The 19,923-nt window shown below is 34.8% G+C and overlaps 4 protein-coding genes across 4 annotated transcripts; 3 read left to right on the top strand and 1 right to left on the bottom strand.

Moving 5' to 3' along the window:
* The first annotated feature begins 3,261 nt into the window (after window positions 1-3,261).
* Window positions 3,262-5,082, top strand: LOC106447444 (DNA replication complex GINS protein PSF3). Its single transcript, XM_013889362.3, has 7 exons — window positions 3,262-3,406; window positions 3,583-3,652; window positions 3,754-3,822; window positions 3,903-4,003; window positions 4,135-4,227; window positions 4,562-4,701; window positions 4,776-5,082. The coding sequence occupies exons 2-7, from the start codon at window positions 3,605-3,607 to the stop codon at window positions 4,880-4,882; spliced, it is 558 nt and encodes a 185-aa protein (XP_013744816.2). The 5' UTR covers window positions 3,262-3,406; window positions 3,583-3,604; the 3' UTR covers window positions 4,883-5,082.
* An 812-nt stretch (window positions 5,083-5,894) lies between these two features.
* Window positions 5,895-6,588, top strand: LOC106450265 (protein EARLY FLOWERING 4-like). Its single transcript, XM_013891910.3, has one exon. It carries the CDS (start codon window positions 5,987-5,989, stop codon window positions 6,329-6,331), a length of 345 nt encoding a protein of 114 aa, XP_013747364.2. The 5' UTR covers window positions 5,895-5,986; the 3' UTR covers window positions 6,332-6,588.
* Window positions 6,589-9,455: 2,867 nt separating this feature from the next.
* LOC106447445 (clathrin light chain 2) lies at window positions 9,456-10,791 on the bottom strand. Its single transcript, XM_013889363.3, has 3 exons — window positions 10,507-10,791; window positions 10,007-10,160; window positions 9,456-9,922 (listed from the first exon to the last, which is right to left on the bottom strand). Exons 1-3 carry the CDS (start codon window positions 10,713-10,715, stop codon window positions 9,587-9,589), a joined length of 699 nt encoding a protein of 232 aa, XP_013744817.2. The 5' UTR covers window positions 10,716-10,791; the 3' UTR covers window positions 9,456-9,586.
* Window positions 10,792-17,388: 6,597 nt separating this feature from the next.
* On the top strand, window positions 17,389-18,934 carry LOC106447446 (nematode resistance protein-like HSPRO2). The gene has a single exon (XM_013889365.3). The coding sequence runs from the start codon at window positions 17,534-17,536 to the stop codon at window positions 18,797-18,799; it is 1,266 nt and encodes a 421-aa protein (XP_013744819.2). The 5' UTR covers window positions 17,389-17,533; the 3' UTR covers window positions 18,800-18,934.
* The last annotated feature ends 989 nt before the right edge of the window (window positions 18,935-19,923 follow it).

A 19,923-nucleotide genomic window follows, 5' to 3' on the forward strand; every position in this document is an offset into this window, starting at 1 on the left:
CGGATATCTGAGTTTTCAGAGGTATTTTTGATCCGGTTTGTTTCATCTGAATAATCAATTATCCGATCTAATCGATTCGTATCCATCCAGATATCTGGAAAATTTTAGATTTTTGATCGAATATTTGATTTGATCCATAAAATTAAAAAATAATAATATTTTATGACAAAAAATTATTTACTTTTTAAAATTATAATAACTAATATAATAAATTAAGTAAATAAAAATACAATAAAATATAAAATTTATATAACTTATATAATTTTAAATATATGTATATATGAATATAACGTATCAGATCAGATATATGTTACTAAAAATCTTAGTATTTGTGATTTGTTTTGTTTCTTACGGATATTGCATATTGGTATTTGATTTGTTTCATAGAGTCATAGATATCTAGATTTTTTTGGTTCGAATTGAAACGGATAAGGAACCGAATCAAAATTTATAGATATTTTTTCCATTCCTAACAAAGGTGAATAGTCTATTGGAGTATGTTGATTTCTATATGTCTTCTATATTTAAATCAACTTGATTCTCATTTGTCATTTTTCTTTGTATGTCTCTTTATACAAACTTGATGTTATTTTTTTAAGATAAACCATATCTACTATAAGGTAGTCTGGGTGAAATGAAATGAATTGATTACGATTGACATATCAATTATAGTGTTATAATTATGAAACTATATATATGGTAAACTTTGTAAAATATACGCAATATTATGAAATTATATATTAAGAGTTTTTTTCCATAAAATTCAAAAGTTATCATATAATTTTAGATTCTGTAGATCTAAACTATCAGCTTTTCATATTTTCTATAAATTTACGTTTCCCTTTTTGTTTACATTAAAATACGATTTAAGACTTAGTCTGCTGAATTTTTTTGAAAAAAAAAACATTGCTGAAATTTCTGATAACAAAAACCTTCCAAAACATACGTTAGGAAAACGTAAAACATCCTAAATAACTAGAAACCGAGATATTCTAGAGAAACTTCCAGGTCTTTGAGTAATTGACTAGTGATTTTCCAAGTTGACTATGACTTATAAATATTGTTTTGAAGTGTTCGTAATGTTCAGATTATAGCCGCCGTATAATAACGGTAATACCTAAAAAAAGCGTGAAGCATAGAAAAATCTCAAATAGTTGTGAATGTTTCATAATTTGTCCTTATTTTCATTTGTAACTAATAGAGCCAAAATGGAGTCGAATACTTTAGAATGATCACAAAATGGCTATCGTTTTCTAGAAGTCATCCTTGATAAAATAAAGTTAAGTCCACGCCATGCCCATCCCCTCCCGCCGAATGTAATGAACCAAGACTCGTTAACACAAATATAAACGGGAATGGAGGAACCGACCGATTTTAACAATGTGACCACATGCCACTTATATTGGCCGAACGTATCTCAACTCTCAAGGTTCTATTTTATATTTTGTTTACAGTACTGTGCATTTGATATATAAAACTGAATAGTAAACAAACACTAAACAAACCGAATCCATCTAATAATATTCTATTTCGTGTTAGATTGAGATCTTCAATGCTTTCTCGTCTAATGCTACCAAGCAAACACAGGAAGAAATAAATGTATGATTGCTTTTTTCTTATCAAACTTCCTTTTGTCTTGTCGTCTTGTCAAACTATGTTAAACGGTGCATATGAATATGCTTGTTAAATTACATTGCCAATTTAGTTTTACGCAAATAAACCATAGAAACTCTAGTTAGACGTATCTATGCGTGAGTGTGTATATTAGTCAATTCATGGTACTGGGAATGTATATATATGTTTAGCGAAACATATTTGGAGATTTCGCATATTAAGATATTTTATGCGTAACTTAGATTAAAGTAATTATTCACTTATTCTTACATGGAATACATAAGTAGCAATCTGTATCACACTCTACAGCGCACACACCGAAGATGAGAATAACCGAACAATAGTAAATTGTTGTTACACTGAACAATGGTAAACTCACGTAACTATGTTATAGATAATAGATTGTTTGTTTCAGTCATACACTATGCTTGACAGCTTGAGCATGAAGCTGAAAACAATTAATGTCACACCAACCAAATAACTAAGTTTTCATTAACAAAAAGTCCGAACAAAAAAAAAAGATTTAGGGAGGAATATAATGTAAAGAGTTTAGGCCTACGAAACTGACAGGAAGTGAAGAAGGATATATCCAAAGCCAAGCCATTGTAATTCACCAAAGACATACACACTTCCTTCAAAGCCTCTTTCTCATTTCATATAGACACAAGTCATCGTCCATATCTTTTAAAGTAGCATGTACTAGCTTATGTACGCATGTGGTTGCTAGATGAAATGAGTGAAAGTTTACCGAAAGTTGGTGTCTCTAGCCCGGCTAAATCGTACATTACGCCCTATGCAAAATTTGTTTTTATAAAAGTAATACAAATAATTTGTAAAAAGAAAAGATCTATTTAAGAAAAAAAAAAGAACTTTAAATTCTAACTAAAAACTTTGAAAAAAAATTGATCCCAGTGCAATTCTTGATTCATAACATAAGATCGTTTGATCCGATATGTTTATACAGCCTTGTATGTGTTTATCTATATATTCATCTTTTGACATGCACTTCTTGAAATAATTTCCTATAGATTATGCATTTGATTAACTGTCTATTCTGAAGAATTCATGTGTGGTCATACTTTTTTATTTTCTGTTCCTTTTTTTTGGTAAAAATATTAAAATTTTATACCATTTTCAGATGCTTTTAACAGAAGTTACACAAATACGAGTAGCAGAAAATTAAATTAAACAACTACAGGAAAAGAGAAGAAGAAGCAACATCTATGATCTACTGGACAAAGAAACAATTAAACCGAAGACTACCTAGTAGAGCAGAGGCATTGGCTTGACCACGCAGAGCATTGCCAAATGGTGATGATACCTTTGATGATACATGAGACCACATTTTGATAATATTGGCTTCCCCGCAACACTGCTCCAATTGATTGATACCACCCCAGACAGCTTTGCAAACACAGTTGATGAAGACAGAGCCTCCCACTACCAAAACTCAGTGAAAAATGTGAGGATATTTTCAGGAAGTTATTTCCCCATATTGAAGAGTATGTTTATATTGAAACTTTATCTCCTCTAAGCTAGTGACAATGGATGGTGCATGCCCAAGTGATTCAGGCCCTATGAAAGATTAAATTAAAAAAAGATTGAACCGGGATGGTACAGTTCTGTTCGCAATTTGATTTTGGTTTAATCAGAGTAAACCGTGGCCATCATATCCTCTTCTCTTGTCGTCACTCAACGCTCAAATCTCTTCTCTCCTTGGCAGTCGCGACTCCTCCGTGACCATCTCCGCCGCTCAAAATCTCCCGTCAAATCGCTAATTGCACCGCATCCGGTAAACTTCTCGTCTCTCTCCTCCGTATCCAACAATTCGCTTTGTCTGTTTTTAACCTTCACAAAACCCTAAATTGAAATTGAGGGCTTTCCAATCGCATAACGCATTGTCGAAATCTGATTGATGGGTATTGATTTTCTGTCATGTAATTCATTTTTCTCGATCAAATTTCGAAGCTTGGCTTGTGGAGATCAGAGCATGGCCAAGTACTACTATGACATTGACGACATACTTACAGAGGAAGAGGTTAAGCTTCTTCTTCTTCTTCTTCTTCTTCTTCTTCTCTTCTCATTTGTCAAATCAAATAATCTTTTTGTTTGTTTGTTTGTTTTTGGTTAACTTTGCAGTTTGCTCCTGTGTTGTTTCATAAACCAGCAAATGGAGTGACTATTGACCCAAGTGCCGAGACAAACTCTGTTAGTCTTCTTTTTTAGCAAACTTTCATTGCCTTTGTGTTTTGAGTTCTCTCACGGTTTATGTTTGTGTTTCCCTGCAGGTTGAGCAAGGTGCCAAAGTGGAGTTACCCTTCTGGCTTGCTCATGAGTTGCATTTGAGACAAGCTGTTTCCATTAACCTTCCTGCCTGTTTCGACCAAAAGTAAGTGAACTTACTGTATTCAAGATCCTCTTTTCTTTCTTTGTGCTTATCTAGCAGCTCCATGAACTCTTATTCGTTTGTTTCTTTTTTCCCTTTGAAGCTCTCTCTTAGCTTTATGTGTGTTTATGCAGGACGAGGCTGGAAATACAAGCTGATGCAGCGTGTGTGGATCTTAGATCACGATGTCCTTACTTCTACGAGTTCGGTTGCAAGTTACAGCCTTTGTGAGTCCTTCCTTCCCCCATTTTTTATTATCATTCATCTTTCACTTGTTTCTTTCCTGGTGTCATTATGTTCTTTGATCTTCTAATAAGCACATGTTTTGGCGCATTTAGTTCTTTGTGTTTCAAAAGGTCATCCTAAGCTCAATCTGCCACATGAGATTTTTGCATTGGAAAGAAAATAGCTAATTGGTTAAGGTGTTCACTGACGTTTTATTGCAACAGATTTATGAAATTTTAAGCAACTTTTCTTAAAGTCTTTGTCTGTGATCTCACTAGTCTGGTCTACATCTCCATGTTTTTCACAATATTTTTTGTCTCTTTGATCTGGAAACAGAGTTACTGATAGAACGCTCGGAATCTTGCTATCGACTGCGTTTAAGATCAGATACAAGGAGAGGCTGACAAAAGTTTTCACTGCAACTCATTTAACAGCTTCCAAGTTCTTGCCATTCTTGACTATAGAAGAAACTAACTGTAATTAAAGCCCCTTTTTAACTCTTGTTTTTTTTTAAAAATTAATTAATTACCATTGTTTGTTTCTTGTGTAGTGTACGAAGCAGCTCACTTGTCTATGACAGCCTTCAAGAAATGGAGAACGGGAGGTCCTCGTTTCCAGAGAGCTTCGATACTCGGAAGAAAACGCAAGGAATCTTAATTAAATTGAGGTCCCTAAACGCTTCTTTGTTGTTTCATCAACTTTAATTCTCTTTGAAGATTCGAGTTGTTTGTATGTTGTCATTGCATGATGATGTTTAGAATCATTTCATTATCTTATTAGTAATTATCAGACAATAGTGTGTTTGTGTTATATAAATATCTCAAAGATGATATGACAAGATAAGATTAGGTTCTCTCTTTGTTGATTGTGGTAGAGAACCAATTACATTTTGGTAGAATTGTTGAATCAAACAGTGATATGTATCTGATTTATTGACTGAAACTAAAACCAAATCATGTGGCTATTATATTCATGTTCTTGAATAGGTAAGTGAAATTCAATTGTTCTTCTGTTACGGTTTATTATAGTTTTATTACCTTCCTTACTAAAAGCTCTTCATAGATTTTCTAATGAAATACAAATTAAAAAAAGGATTTGATTTCAACTAATAGTAACTAGTAAGGTTCAAGTATAAGGTTACTGACCAATATCAAAAGAAAGATAACAATTAGAGATTCAATTGAGTTTTGATGAGAAAATTGTCAAGTTGAATTGATATTTTTGTAATGTCTTGAATTTTGATTGTCAGATATTTTTAGTGTGTTACTAAATATCTAACGAATAAAACTAAAAAGTGTTATAAGACGTAAGTTTTTAGAAATTGGAAAATGAGCTCATGCATTATGGGAATATGGTTCTGCACCGTGGCAATTCATATACAATATACTTTTATCTCCGATCTCTTTATTCATGTAAAAGATTCACTTCACAATAAATATCTTGAGATATTTCTCAATATAGGGAAAAAGTGCACAAAAAGCTCTGTTCTTTATTCCGCTCAACCAATCACTGCTCACATTCGCCCCACGCGTGTGCTCTTCAATATTCCATCAGATACTAGTATTTGAGATACACGCGCTTGTTACTCGCCTGGTGATTAAACGAAACTACTTGTCTCCGTGTCCATTTATCATCTTTGTCCGGAAGAGATATTTACTATAAATATCTGATTTCCCTTGAGTTGCGAAAATACAAAAAACATAAGAAAACAACACGAAACAGATAAAAGAAAAAATCTTCGGTCGATAAAAACTAAGTTAAATGAAGAGGAACGGCGAGACGAAGCGGCGGAGAAACGTGGCGGAAGATGCGGGGCACGGAGGAGGAGGAGAAGATCCGGCGATGTGGGAGAATCTAGATCGGAATTTCAGACAAGTGCAATCGGTTTTGGACAGAAACAGATCATTGATCCAGCAGGTCAACGACAATCACCAGTCAAGAATGGCTGACAACATGTCGAAGAACGTCGCTTTGATCCAAGAACTCAATGGAAACATCACTAAGGTTGTCTCCATGTATTCTGACCTCAACACCAATTTCTCATCGGCGTTTCACGGTGGAAAGAACGGACACGAGGGTGGTAGTTCCGGAACCAGGGCAAATTAATTAAATCATCCCGGATCAAATTGATCTTTCGTTTGTTAGACCGGCCGGTTTGAAAATTTTGAATCAGTCTGGTTTAGCCTATGATAAGTTATGATGTGTTATGTTTAGTTTTATTGCAATGATTGTCGTTAGAATAATCCGTGGGAGAAAACCCATCATTTGGGTTGTTTTAATTATGGTTCGAGTCTTTTTCAATGTGTCTCTACTGCAATTTCTCTAATAATAATAATAATAATAAATATTTAGTTTTAGCCATCTTTTTAATATTCTATTTTGTTTGTTTTGTTTTTTACTTTTTTTATTTTTTTGAATATATTTTATATTATATTTTGAGCTCCTTCTTTTCATGATCTTTGACATTAACGAAGCTTGTTGTTAGATTCTTGCAACTTGTAAAAGTTCGTTGTCACCTAGTAGTGATTCAATTTGGTATGACATGTAAACTGATCATTTAAACAATTGTTTTATATTGACATATCACGTGTGTTAAGGAATTCTTTGCAGATATGCTTAGCAAATTAACACACTCTGACATTCATGTTAAATTAAAGAGGAACACGTATGATGCATGAAGCTAATCTCTCATAATGATCTACATGAATAGAAAAACAAAGAAATTGAAAAGCAAACAGTGGGAAACAAATTAAAATAAGAACAATGGGTGACGTTACTATTGTTACATCCAAGCAGATCATCTTGTTCATTCAGATACATTAGCAATGCAGACATAGCCGACCCTTGGGCCAAGCCAAGGAAGCAATTGATTTTGACCATTTTACTATAAAAATACTTTTGGCCATATTTTCCCACTTTAATCTAGTGTGTAAAATCCGAAAATTTTAGACTTTCTTAGCTCAACCCGGGATCGAATCTCCGCTACAGCAGCCAATTATTTTTTAATTTGCTTCTGGTTCTAGTTTTCCTAGGACCCGCTCTGAATGCAGAGACCATAAATTCTTAGTAAGACTAAAGAGTTTTGGTCTTCCATTCGAGACCAGTATATTTAGATTTCATGGGTTTTTAATGAGTTTGCGTTGGATATGTTGGACCGAACCGACGTTGAGCTCACTACTAAACAATTGATTATCTTTTTCTTACGACAAATAAAAGCTATCATGTAGCAACATCAATGCCAAAGCTATATAACTGTGGTTAAGAAGTGTCGACCGATGTGTAAAATCCATTTCAAATACAAACCTAATACTCCATGGAATATCAGTTGTGGCTTATTAACAATATTATGGGCTTTATTTTGCTTACACTATTGGTCAACTTGTCAAAAGTATTATTTTATCCAAATATTTATAAAATTATTTACTAAGATGTTTTGTTTTCAATTTGTCACTAATCACTTAATAAATGATTACTAAAAGTCAGTATATACCTAACTAGTAGACAGTTAATGACATATTAAGGATCTCATCTAACCATAATCAATTGTGGCTAAATATGAATACTTGTTTGCGAATTAGGTGTTTATTAAGTTTTTTTTCTTTGATCTTTTTGGGGTTTTTGATCAACTAGGTTATGATAACTATTATCACAACTCTAGTCTCTAACCTCGCATCCATGTCCATGTCACACGAAGGCAGAGAGAGATGAATCGAAGTTTTAGGGCACAAGAGTCGTCTCTATTGCTGGATTCAGCAGCAAGGCAGAGACAAACAACAGCTTAGGCTTCTATGATGGCTGAGAAAGATGAAGAGCTTTCTTTGTTTCTTGAGATGAGACAGCGTGAGGAAGAACATGATAGTTTCCTTGTGAACAACCCTCATGAGTTTGTGAGACTCCATTAGGTAAAATTTGAATGTCTTCTGTTTTTTTTTTTGGGTAAGAGAAGCTTTGATTAGTTTATTGATGGGTTTGAATCTTTAGGTTCAAAGCCTGGAACTTCACCAATGTTTAACATCCCAAGTGGTGCTCCTTCACGGAAGACAGGTCCCCTTCCTGATGATTTCCTCAGTTCTGAAGGCGACAAAAATGACTATGAATGGTAACTTGGCAAACCACAGTTTCTTGTGTATTTACATTTGGTTCATAGTCATGTCTTTAACCATTTTAACTGCAAGCAGATTAAGTAATCTTTGTGATTGTGTAATTAGTATTTTAAATGTGAGGTTTTAAGTGATATATAAATTTTGGTAGTATAGTTACTAGTTGCTGTATCATTATTGTCTATATTGTTGAGTCATAATTGAGTATCTCAATGCTTAACTTCTCTTTTGGCTTAGTTAGGCTTCAGACCCCTCAAGGTGAACCAGGCTGGTGATTCAAAGGGCCGCCCAGCTACATTGACCTCTAGGGTAAAAAAATGTTATTGCCTCCTTTTTAATTATCAACATGGATTTTAGATAAAGAGCCAAAAATAGCAACTAGTTACTTACAATAAAGGTCCATTTATCTCTGAGTGTTTGCTATATTTGGAACCATTACTCCATAATGGTAACCTATGAGTTGTTTGTGTTGTAGCTGGCGAGTTCTTCAACAGATAGAGCATACTGGAAGAAACCATTTAACATCTAGACACCCAACTTCGTCTCCTGTAGCAAGTCGGAGACCTTCATCATCTGGAGGACCTGGATCAAGACCAGCCACGCCTACTGGAAGATCATCAACACTGACAACTAACTCAAAAACCTCAAGGCCTTCAACACCCACTTCAAGAACCACAGTCTCCTCAACTACTCGACCTTCTATGACTAATTCTGCAAAGACAAAATCTACGCCTATGAGTAGGCCAATAAGTTCATATAGGCTCACACACCTACTGCATCTAAACCAACTACTTCAACTACTAGACCTGCTGGTTCAACAGCTAGATCTACCTTACTAGCACCGCCACAAAGTCTGCAGGTCCTGTGTTGATGGGAGAAAAAAATGGTGTAGAGAGTGATAAACATGCGGAAACTGGCTCCTCCTAAGTTAGATGAAAATGGTTCTCCTCATGGTAACTTATCTGCCAAGTCTCTGTCACCAGATAGTGCAGGATCTGAAAGAACTCTCTCCAAGAAGTCCCTTGATATGGCGGCTATAAGACATATGGTGCGTCATCGCTCTCTATCTTTCTCTCTTCCAGGGTAGTACCTAAACATCTAGAACCACTTCTCAATAATTTCTGGCTAAATTCAAACATAAATGTCATAATATATAACCTGATAGGGCATGATTATGTTAAGAATAACACATGAATCTCTCAACTGCTAATATAACACACACATAATGTAAGCAATGAATAACAAAACCAAAGGGGTTTTCTCAAGCAGCAGCAACCGCCTCGGTGTGTTTGGTTTCAGGAACATTCTTCGGAGGAGCAGCCGCCTCTGCTGGAGGTTGTTGAGGAGCGAGTTTCAAATGAGCAGGTGGGTTCTGTTTGAGCTTCAGCAATATCTGTCTCATTCTCGCCAGATCAGTTGGCTTCCCAGGCTTCGGACCTTGAATCACAGAGACTGTTGCCTTCTTAGCGTCCTCCTGCTCTTTCTTCCCTCTTCTTTTCTCTAAAGCTGGAACCTCTTTAGGAACTAGCTCCGCTATTGCCTTCCAGTAGTTCTTGCTCGCTTCCGCATAGAACTTCTCTTGTGTCTCCACGTAAAGCTTCAGCGTTTCAAAAGACAAACAAAACGTGTGAGCAATAATAGTTCAACCAAGATTGAGAAAATCAAAAAAAAAAAAAGACACCTTCTCTTTCTCTCTGTTAGCTGCTTTGTTGTTCTCACAAGCTAACTCTCTCTTCTTGTGAAAATCTTCTTTGAATTGGTTTGCTTCTTCAATTACTTGGTTCCGCAGCTCCTTCTCTCTCTTCTCCTTCTCCTCAAGTTGATTTGCATTTTGTCTGCATATAATATTTTGATTATTAATTTCATACACGACATCAAATCAACTTAAGCAAGTATTACAAGACGTAACCTTTAACATGAAAAGAGTCAAAAGCAATAAACTTTGAGTGGAAACTAAAAAAAAGCATACAAATTTGAGATCAAGAGAAACTATTAGTTGGTTTAAGTCAAACCGTGTAACTGAGTCCGGTATAGTTTGTTAACCGGAATCTAATTACACGGTTTGACATTAAACCAACTCATTCGTATACGCTTAATAGAGACAGATCCTGTCAAATTCAAACTCAGATCCGATCTAACAATGTGACACTAATCATAATCAAGGATTCGAATTGAACATACCTTCTCCATTCTCTGAGAGCAGTTCCCTCATCAGATTCCATTTCAGACGGCGGCGGCAAGATGGGACCGTCTCCGTTAGAGTAAGCGGCGTAGTCAGAAGACGGCGCCGCGAACACGTCATCGATGGAGTCGTCTAAGGAGGCTGAGACGGGAACAGACTCAGAGGCATCATCTTCGACTATGACGAACGAATCATCAAAGACAGACATCTGCGGAAACAGAGAAGCGAAGTTTCAATCAAGCTTTGAAAATGGAACACAGTAGAAACAAGAAGCTGTGTTTTGTCTTTGGTCTTCTTAATGGGCTTTGCACAAATATTTATATCGTTATTGGGCCAGGAAGTGAGCATGTGAAATGTTTGCATATCGGTTTAAATATGGTTTAGGATTTATTTTGGTTAAAGATGGTTTAGTGGAGTTTACCTGAATTGAAATTGAGATGTTCGGTGTACAATTTTTAATCCATTGTTTCTAATGTCTTTACTGTATCTTAACTTTATTATTAGTGTGCCATTTTGGAGAAGAAATAGATTCGTACATCGGAAATATTAAGCATTGTTAGAGACATAGTCTCCCATATTAGCTCATCTATTTTATATTTTGTTTAAAATCTCTTCCGATTATTGATGTGGGAAACAATGTCTCTAATACGTTCTTTTAAGAGTTAAGATGATGGTTTTTTGAACGTTAATTTCAGAATATTCGGACAAAAATAGATAAGCTAATTTTGGGTCAGATCAATATGGATTGGATTACACTGTTTGAATTTAGTTTTGATATTATGTTAAGCTAAATGAGTTTCCAGCTTTAAACTAATTAGTTATAAGAGGAGTGCGTTATATATTTTATATATTGATTATGATTCTTTACAATTACCAAGGAAGGCTATATCTCTGATAAGCATGCCTAATGAAGCACAAACATGATTTTGTCGATAATTTGTTCTTTTTAAAAGTTGATGAAAATGGATAAGACTCATCCGAAGGCATATCGCACGAGAGGAAGAAACATAAGCGTGGGAACTGCGGAGCTAAAAGAGGAACATGTCGCGCCACTTTTAATAATCAGAATAAAACGAGTCATGAGGCTTTCGGTGGATATGAATTATTCCATATCTCCAAGTTGCATCCATTTGCTTGTCACGTAAAAAGTCAAAAAGAGAGTCCGATTAGAAGTAGTAAGGAGACTATGTTTCCATGTTCCACAACGTATATACATCTTAGATTGCTACGACTTTTTCTATGTAATTATTGGATACTCAATCGTCATAAGGTCATTACGAGGTTTTTTCAGTGTTTTAAACTATGATGGAGAGATGAAACATGGTTAAGGGCTGGCTAGTCGAAAGTAAATGCAATTAACACAAATATGTTTTTCAAAAGTCCAACAGCTGCATGATCCACCTTTAAGTTAATAAGCTAAATTACTACTTTGCTGTTAATTATAGATTTTCATATGTGGTTCTATAGTGGCTATATTAAAAAATAAAAGATAAGAAGTGGATAAAACATAGAAATTAAGAATGTCTCATCAAAGAATATGTATGTTTATTTATTGGTGTTAGATCTCATCCACATGCAAATATAATATGTCTTCTCCTCTCCGGCATTCATTGAAGCATTAGGCAGCTGATGTGTTCCCATACCAAACTTTATCCATATCATGCTATCTAGTCCAAGTTAAATAATAACAAAAAATCCATAGTACCATTAATGGTTGTTCAGATATCGTTTTCTGTAAAATTCGCCCTATTAATTATTTGATAACTTTTTATTGCATGTTTTAGTTGTTTATGTGAAATAACTGATTATATGTTCTAAGTTGTAACTACTAGAACATGGACGATGCTTAGATGAGGCTCAGCTAAAACTAAGACTGTAGAACTCAGTTAGGAGGTGGGTATGACGACGAGCCTATAACTCTTTTTGCAGATGTATCCAAATAAAATAAATTAATTGTTAATATTTTATAATTACTTGATCTATAAGAAAATTAAAGTAAGAAAAAGAAAGATGGTTAAGAATGGATAATGGTCGGATAATGCGGATGCGGCCGAAGACATGCTTTCGCTTCCAGGAAACCTGTTTTATCTTGTTAGCTAAACCTTTGTTGACTCACTTCGACTCCTTTATTCTTTGATTTAAATTTTCATAAACAATAATATCCACAAACAAATTTACGTAACCAAACCAAATCCATTGTTGTCTTTGTCCTTACAATAAAATTAATATAAAGTCTATAATATATACTGCAAACTCTAATTAGTCAAAAGGGATCCAATAAAATCAACATTATTTTGAAGAAAAAAAGACATATGATGGTTATTATACCATTTTGATCATTGTTTCATTCGCTAGTAAGGAGTATTTGCTTTGTTTGTATTTACATTTATTAGGATGTAGTTTATAATTCGACGCACCGCGAAAGAAAAAAGAGAAAAATGATTGTAGTAATTGGAGTAATCAGCGGCGTAGATAGACTTGAAAACCAATCAGCATTCCAGCTGTCTTACCATGTGGATATATGCTCTGGAACCGGTAGCTTGCTCCGACTACGTGTGAAACCGATAGAGTTGGACCAAGTTGGTAATTAGCACATGAAGAATCCCACGTGTCGTTTCCTTAACGTACGAGACCACCTGATTGGTTACCAAAACGGATGGAAGCCAGGCCCCGATTTAGACTCAATCACATATATATCTTTTATGGAATACCATAAAATCAGATTTAATATAGTTTTTTCTTGTTGAGGATAAAAAAAGACTACAAATTTTCAAGTCAATAATGAAGGAAAACAACGTGGAAATTCAAATGTTTGCTTCTACTTTTACCTTGTAGCCATCTCATATATCAACCATGCAACGAATAATACTCTCTGCCTAATGTGATTTTTCATACAACGTTAATTAATGAAAAACTAACAAACAGTTATCATTCTTGTTGTGTTCTTGACTTCTTTCTAAAGGAGTATAGGAGGGAGGATATGGGTCACTGTTTTTCTTTTAAAACCGAGTCGGAAAGACTTATCGTGAACGTGAAAACATTTTTAACAAGCAACATGTTTTTGATAGATGCATATTTTTGAAATATATAATATTTTTTTCGAGAAGAGGGTAATATGTATTGAAAGAGAAATTCTTGGGTTCACCCCCTAAGGTGAACCTCTAGGTTCACCAACCAATAGTGTTTGAGTATTTGATATTTGATATCTTTTAAAAAAGGAAATAAAATTGAATTTCCAAATATGATATAGATTTTTAAAATAAAACAATAAAAATACATAAATATAGTTACAAAAAATAAATAAATAAATATTGTTAAAATGTTAGCAAAATACTAAATCCTATACTCTAAATTCTAAACTCCAAACCCTAAATTATAAACCTTAAATCTTGGATAAACCGTAAACCATTGGAAAATTTTAAACCCTAAATCATACATCAAAACTAAATCTTAATAAGACTAAACCCTAAACCCTAAACCCTAAACCCTAATCACTAAATCATAAACCCGTGGATAAAGCCTGAACCCTTGGATAAATCATAAACTCTAAATCAAAAATATTTAAAATTAAATCCTAGAGTTTATGATTTATCCAAGGGTTCAGAATTTACCCAAGGGTTCAGAGTTTACCCAAGGGTTTAGGGTTTAGTGATTAGGATTTAGGGTTTAATTTTATTAAAATTTAGTTTTTAATGTATGATTTAGGGTTTAAGATTTTCCAACGTTTAGAGTTTATCCAAAGTTTAAGGTTTAACGTTTAGGGTATAGAGTTTAGGATTTAGGGTATAGGGTTTAATATTTTGCTGAAGACTTAATAATATTAATTTATTTATTTTTTGTAACTATTTTTATGTATTTTTATTATTTTATTTTAAAGATATAATCTAATTTGGATATTCAATTTTATTTCCTTTTTTAAAAGATATCAAATATCAAATACTCAAACAATATTGGTTGGTGAACCTAGAGGTTCACCTAGGGGGTGAACCCAAGTATTTCTCGTATTGAAATATACGTTTAAGATCATTACTATTCAGAATACGAGTGAGTGTTATGTAATCCAGTTTTCTTTTGAACAAAAAAAATCCAGTTTTCTTTTCTAATATTTTTCCATTAAGTGTTTGCATGTGAATGAAATATTATAGGAGTCGAAACTCTTGACGTATATATTATTAAGCTAAAACAGTTTTAGTGAAGTTAAACATACAAAAAATGAAAAACAATGTACATAAAATATTGAACATTCAGTGACCGTATACAAAATGTTTATGTATTGTGTGATTTGAATGGACGCGTGGTTTGCTTGTTCCATATAATCATTTCATATTGATGGTTTACATGAAAAGAAAAGATCATTGATATCTAAATGGAATAAGTTGCGAGTCTTTATCTATTAGACTTACCAAACATGTGATGAGAGTCTGTAGGCTCGCCGGTCTTCTTTCCGGTGAGATGATTCCCGTTTGGGAATGGTTCCAGCATAGGTGGCTTCTTCAGCATCTCATGGCTGGCTTTTGTTTCCGGTGTTTCACTTGCCTCTTCGGTGAACCAGTCGGCTACCGTCTCCGGCGACACCCCAGATCTTTCGGTGATGTCGGCTGGCTTATTTCCGTTTTATTTTGAAGCGAGGATCCGTTGGTTTAGTTTTATCTTCGCGACGGTGGTGACTCTTCTGTTTTGGGGCGTTGCGTCTCTTGACGGTGGTGGTCTTCCGGCGAGCTTCTTCTCTAACGGTGAAGGAAAATACTGATTCTCAAGTTGTTAAGCGTTTGTTGTCGGTGGTTCAGTAATTCGGTCTCCTGTTCCGGTGTGTTCCGGTGGTGGTGGATTACTTTCCGGCGATAACTTTCCTATCGGTGAAGTTGGTGACGTCTCTGATCCTTCACACGTGTCTTCCTTTTGCTCTGCATCTAACACGTGGTGGAGCTTTGTTGAGCCTGGGTCACCGTCTTCTTTAGGCCTTTTTCCATTGGGCTCTTATGTTTGGGTCCCGCTGTTTCGGCCCTCTTCTGGCGTTCTCGTGTTGTTGGGCTTTGTTGTTGGACCTCTTTGTGTTTAAGTTTTCTTGCCTTTTCTTTGGGCTTTCCTTGTAATATTACGTTGTTTTAATAAAACACCAGTTGACAAAAAAAAAAAAGACTTACCAAACATGTGGATGAGATAATATTCTTATATATGTACTATGCAATAATTAATTTTATTTGTCCTCGAGGGATGGCTTATTAAGTTAGTTGAATTCAAAGTTAAGAAAGGAATGAGAGGAAGCATCCAAGGAAAGATAGAACATAAAAAAACAATATAGAAACTTATCACGTACTTTTCATATGTTTTTTAGTTTTAAATGCGATAGCATAGTGACATATCAAACAATAAGTGAATAATGGAACGTAACTAAATTTCACTATTCTTTGGTTTACCGATAAAATAACATCCACTAAGCACTAGGGTTATTGTCACCAACAACAGAGTACAATATGCATGCATTTAAACATATTCCACAGAATATCAGACATTAGTAGTCTTAGAAAAACAATAGTCAAAGGAAACGTCAGCTTCCTAGTAGTAACTACACGAAAGCAAATTGAGACCAAACTCCAACCTTCCTCGCATTATTTTGGATAAGCTTCTCATCTATAGTCCTCCTACTTCTTCTGTCCATGTGCCCTTTCTTTGTTTTCATTATCTTTAGTTCATACCACGGCACCGTCTAATTGCTTATCCACACTAAAATAATCACTTTTATATGAATTTTGTTTTCTCGATTGCAGGCTAATGATTATAAAATTTCTCTGCGTTTAAAAAAAAATAATTTCCCGATATTAGAGCAGGAAAACCATGAAACAATAAAATATTAATATAGGATACATTTGTTAAACAAGCAAACGCTTATCATCACAAAAAAAAACTGGTGGACTACATTCTTTTAATTATATTTTTTTTTACAACAACTTCGATCTTTAAATTCTCACTTACAAGTTACAAATATAATACAATTAATAAATTTGATCTTTTAACTTATAAATAGTATTTAAACTTTTTGTTAAAAAGAATAATAAATTGTCTTGAACTTTTTCTAAAGAAACATGTTTGATTTGATGTTCAAGTTTCAAATCAACCGTATACCCATTTTCAAAAAAAAAAAAAAAAATTCCTTAATGTTTTTAAAACACGCGATTATGTTCGATTCAATGAACGTGTTAAATGTCATCACATGACAAAGAGTGTTAAATAGTATAATATTCAAAACACCATGCCATGTGCCTGATTGGTTCAAATTGTAGTTGTAGATTCATAACTCATAATTAAAAAATCTTTATTATAACCCTACAAATGTGGTTTTATACGGAAACAGTTAAAAATATAACTTTAACACTAGGATCTGCTCATAACTGACAACCCATAACGCATTATTGACTTTCAAAATCAGGTAACTGCAGAAATTCCATACTATCATTCTTTTAAACGGAAGAAATACTAACGTAAAAAAATGTTTGTTTAGAAGATAATTTATTACGAGAATATATAAATGAAACGTAGAATCTCTTAATTAGGCATTTATTAAACTATAACAAGAAACAATACAAAAGCAAAAAAACGATTATCATGCACGTTATCTTTTTTTTTTTTTTGATAACTCTGATATCTGGACAGCCACAATCTCAACTATCCCCCCGAAAAGGGTCCAGCGCTCCAACGGAAGGGATGTTAAATCCGTTGTGGCTAAGACTCGAACCCGGAAATTTATCTTATCATAAATATAGGAGAGATTAAAGTATATCCCACCCTTTAAACCCCAAAAATAAGAAAAAGATTATCCTAAAATTAATCCACACACAGTCCCACGACTGGTCTAAAAAAGATTAAAATATTCAATTAATTAAAAAAAAAAAAAGAGACGCGGTCTCTACGTTGACTTTCCCCCTTCCCTATCCATTTCTCTCTATATAAACTTCCCTCGTATACCTTCTCTACTTATCTATCAAAACAAAAGTTTCAAATAAAAAAAAAACAGAGAGATAAAAAAAAATGGTTGATACGGATTGGAAGAGTAAGATGGTGTCATCAGAATCACCTAAGCTTTCTTCAAAGCTCCACGTCACTATCCCTTCGCCTTTCAAAGTCGTCGCCGTCTCGTCCCCCATCTCATGCTCCGCTCCAGCAGCTTGCTCCGCCTACGAGCTTTACCTCCGTCTCCCCGAGCTCAGAAGCCTCTGGTCATCACGTGACTTCCCTCGCTGGTCAAACGAGCCTATCCTCAAACCGTCTCTCCAAGCTCTGGAGATCACTTTCCGATTGGTTTTATCCGTTTGCTCCGACGCGAGACCGTACATCAACCACCGCGAATGGAACCGGCGGTTGGACTCTCTCGTCACGAGTCAGATCCAGCTCATCGCATCGATCTGCGAAGAAGACGATCAATCAGCTCCGGTCTCAGATGGAAGAAGCTCTCTTTGCCTGCTACCACAGCTCGCCACGTGGCGTAAAACGGAGTCCCTAGGGAAGAAGTTTTTGTGCACGATCGATAACGAGATGCGTAGGTGCAAGTACACGCTCGGACTCGGAGAACAGAACGTCTCCAACAAACCGAATCTCCGATACGACGCCGTTTGCAAACCTAACGATCTTTACAGACTCAAGGACAATCCTTACGCGGATCACGTGGATAACGACGAGAATCAAACGCTCTACGTCCTCCACCAGATCCTCGAATCGTGGATCTATGCTTCTCTAAACCTCCTGAACCGAATCGACGAGAATATCAATGAAGAGAGATTTGGTAAGGCATCGAGCGATGTTTACTTGCTGGAGAGGATCTGGAGGCTGATGACGGAGATCGAAGATCTACACATCCTAATGGATCCGGAGGATTTTTTGAAACTGAAGAAGCAGTTACAAATCAAATCGACCGGTAAAAACGACGCGTTTTGCTTTAGGTCGAGAGGGCTAGTGGAGATGACGAAGATGTCGAAGGATCTAAGGCAAAAGATACCGAAGATTCTAGAGGTTGAGGTTGATCCCACGGGAGGACCGAGGCTGCAAGAGGCGGCGATGAGGATGTACGCGAGGAAGAAGGGAGAGTGCGATAAGATTCATCTGCTTCAAGGGATGCAGGCTGTGGAAGGTGCGGCCAAGAGTTTCTTCTTCGCGTATAAGCAGTTAGTTGCGGTGATGATGGGAAGCAGTCAGGTGGAGAGTGACTCGCTGAGTCAGATATTTATGGAGCCGACTTATTATCCGAGTCTTGACGCGGCAAAGACGTTTTTAGGGGAGTTCTGGGGTAACTTGGGATGAAAGGAAGGAGGGAACAAGACAATTCTTCTTTAATACTGCTGTTTGTTTTATAAAAATTGGTGATTAGATGTAAGTTTGCTAAAGTTTTGGAACATTTGATGATTCATATATTTGAATACAATTTATTTTTTTATATGATCTATGGTTTTCTTATTAGCAAATCCACATTATGAGAATTACGATACTCTTAATACAGAAATTGAGTGGTCAATTAACGAGTAACGGCTAAGCTATGATGACAAAAGTGTTGTCAAAGGGTTGTGGACACTCTTCATTGGTTGAAATGTATTCTAGGATTATTTTTTAACAAAAGAGGTATAAGACTTCCCATAAATTTAATTTGTTTAAGTTCACATCTTTTGATTTTTGCCACACCGATAAGATGTGTTATGATATACTCATCGAACTGAAGGAATATGAATGTGGAAATAGCTATGATTGTATGTTCAAGTATAAGTCATGTGGTAGAAACTAAAAAAGAGGTTTAATGTCTATTTTGTATGAATAAGTTCATTTCCCAAATATTTAACCCATAAGATTGGAATTAATTATATGTTCAATTGCTTATGTTATTGTGATTTAACATGAAGAGATCAAAATGGGAGGACTTAACAAAGAATATAATGATTTCTTTTGACTAATAGCTTTTTAATTGATTCCAAACATTGGTCCCGTCCATTTCAAGAGTTTACTATTAACTTTGTTGTTATCTATTTGCAAAGAAAAATATATTTTTTATTTTACTTGTTAAACATAAAGCAATTGTACTAAGCTAGTACAAACTACAAAGTTTGACGAGAAAATGTATTATTCAATTGTTAACTACAATTGACTGATTAACTTAGTAATCTGCTCATATATCTTGATTCTTTGCATCTCTTAGATAGCCATGTATAACCATGTAAGAAAGAGAAAAAAAAAACAGCAATTATTACAAATTTTGATAGATATTAGACACCCTTTGCATGAAATGAAAAATATTCTAGAAAATTATCCACAGAGATATGTTTATTGTGATATGCTTTTACAATATTCAACATTTACCTTGATAAGATGCTTTGCGCATCTGACTGCAATTTCATTGTGACAAATCTCCCAAAGAAAAGAACAATCCGTACACAAAT

Source organism: Brassica napus, chromosome A4 (assembly GCF_020379485.1).
Source record: "Brassica napus cultivar Da-Ae chromosome A4, Da-Ae, whole genome shotgun sequence".
In the NCBI taxonomy this organism is placed as follows: Eukaryota; Viridiplantae; Streptophyta; class Magnoliopsida; order Brassicales; family Brassicaceae; genus Brassica; species Brassica napus.

Coding starts and splice junctions, on each gene's coding strand:
- LOC106447444 (XM_013889362.3), top strand. CDS start 3,605: ATGGCCAAGTACTACTATGACATTGACGACATACTTACAGAGGAAGAG. Junction 4,228..4,561: donor GGTTGCAAGTTACAGCCTTT/GTGAGTCCTTCC, acceptor ATCTGGAAACAG/AGTTACTGATAGAACGCTCG. Junction 4,702..4,775: donor GACTATAGAAGAAACTAACT/GTAATTAAAGCC, acceptor TTTCTTGTGTAG/TGTACGAAGCAGCTCACTTG.
- LOC106450265 (XM_013891910.3), top strand. CDS start 5,987: ATGAAGAGGAACGGCGAGACGAAGCGGCGGAGAAACGTGGCGGAAGAT.
- LOC106447445 (XM_013889363.3), bottom strand. CDS start 10,715: ATGTCTGTCTTTGATGATTCGTTCGTCATAGTCGAAGATGATGCCTCT. Junction 10,161..10,506: donor GCTCTCAGAGAATGGAGAAG/GTATGTTCAATT, acceptor TATTATATGCAG/ACAAAATGCAAATCAACTTG. Junction 9,923..10,006: donor CTAACAGAGAGAAAGAGAAG/GTGTCTTTTTTT, acceptor GAAACGCTGAAG/CTTTACGTGGAGACACAAGA.
- LOC106447446 (XM_013889365.3), top strand. CDS start 17,534: ATGGTTGATACGGATTGGAAGAGTAAGATGGTGTCATCAGAATCACCT.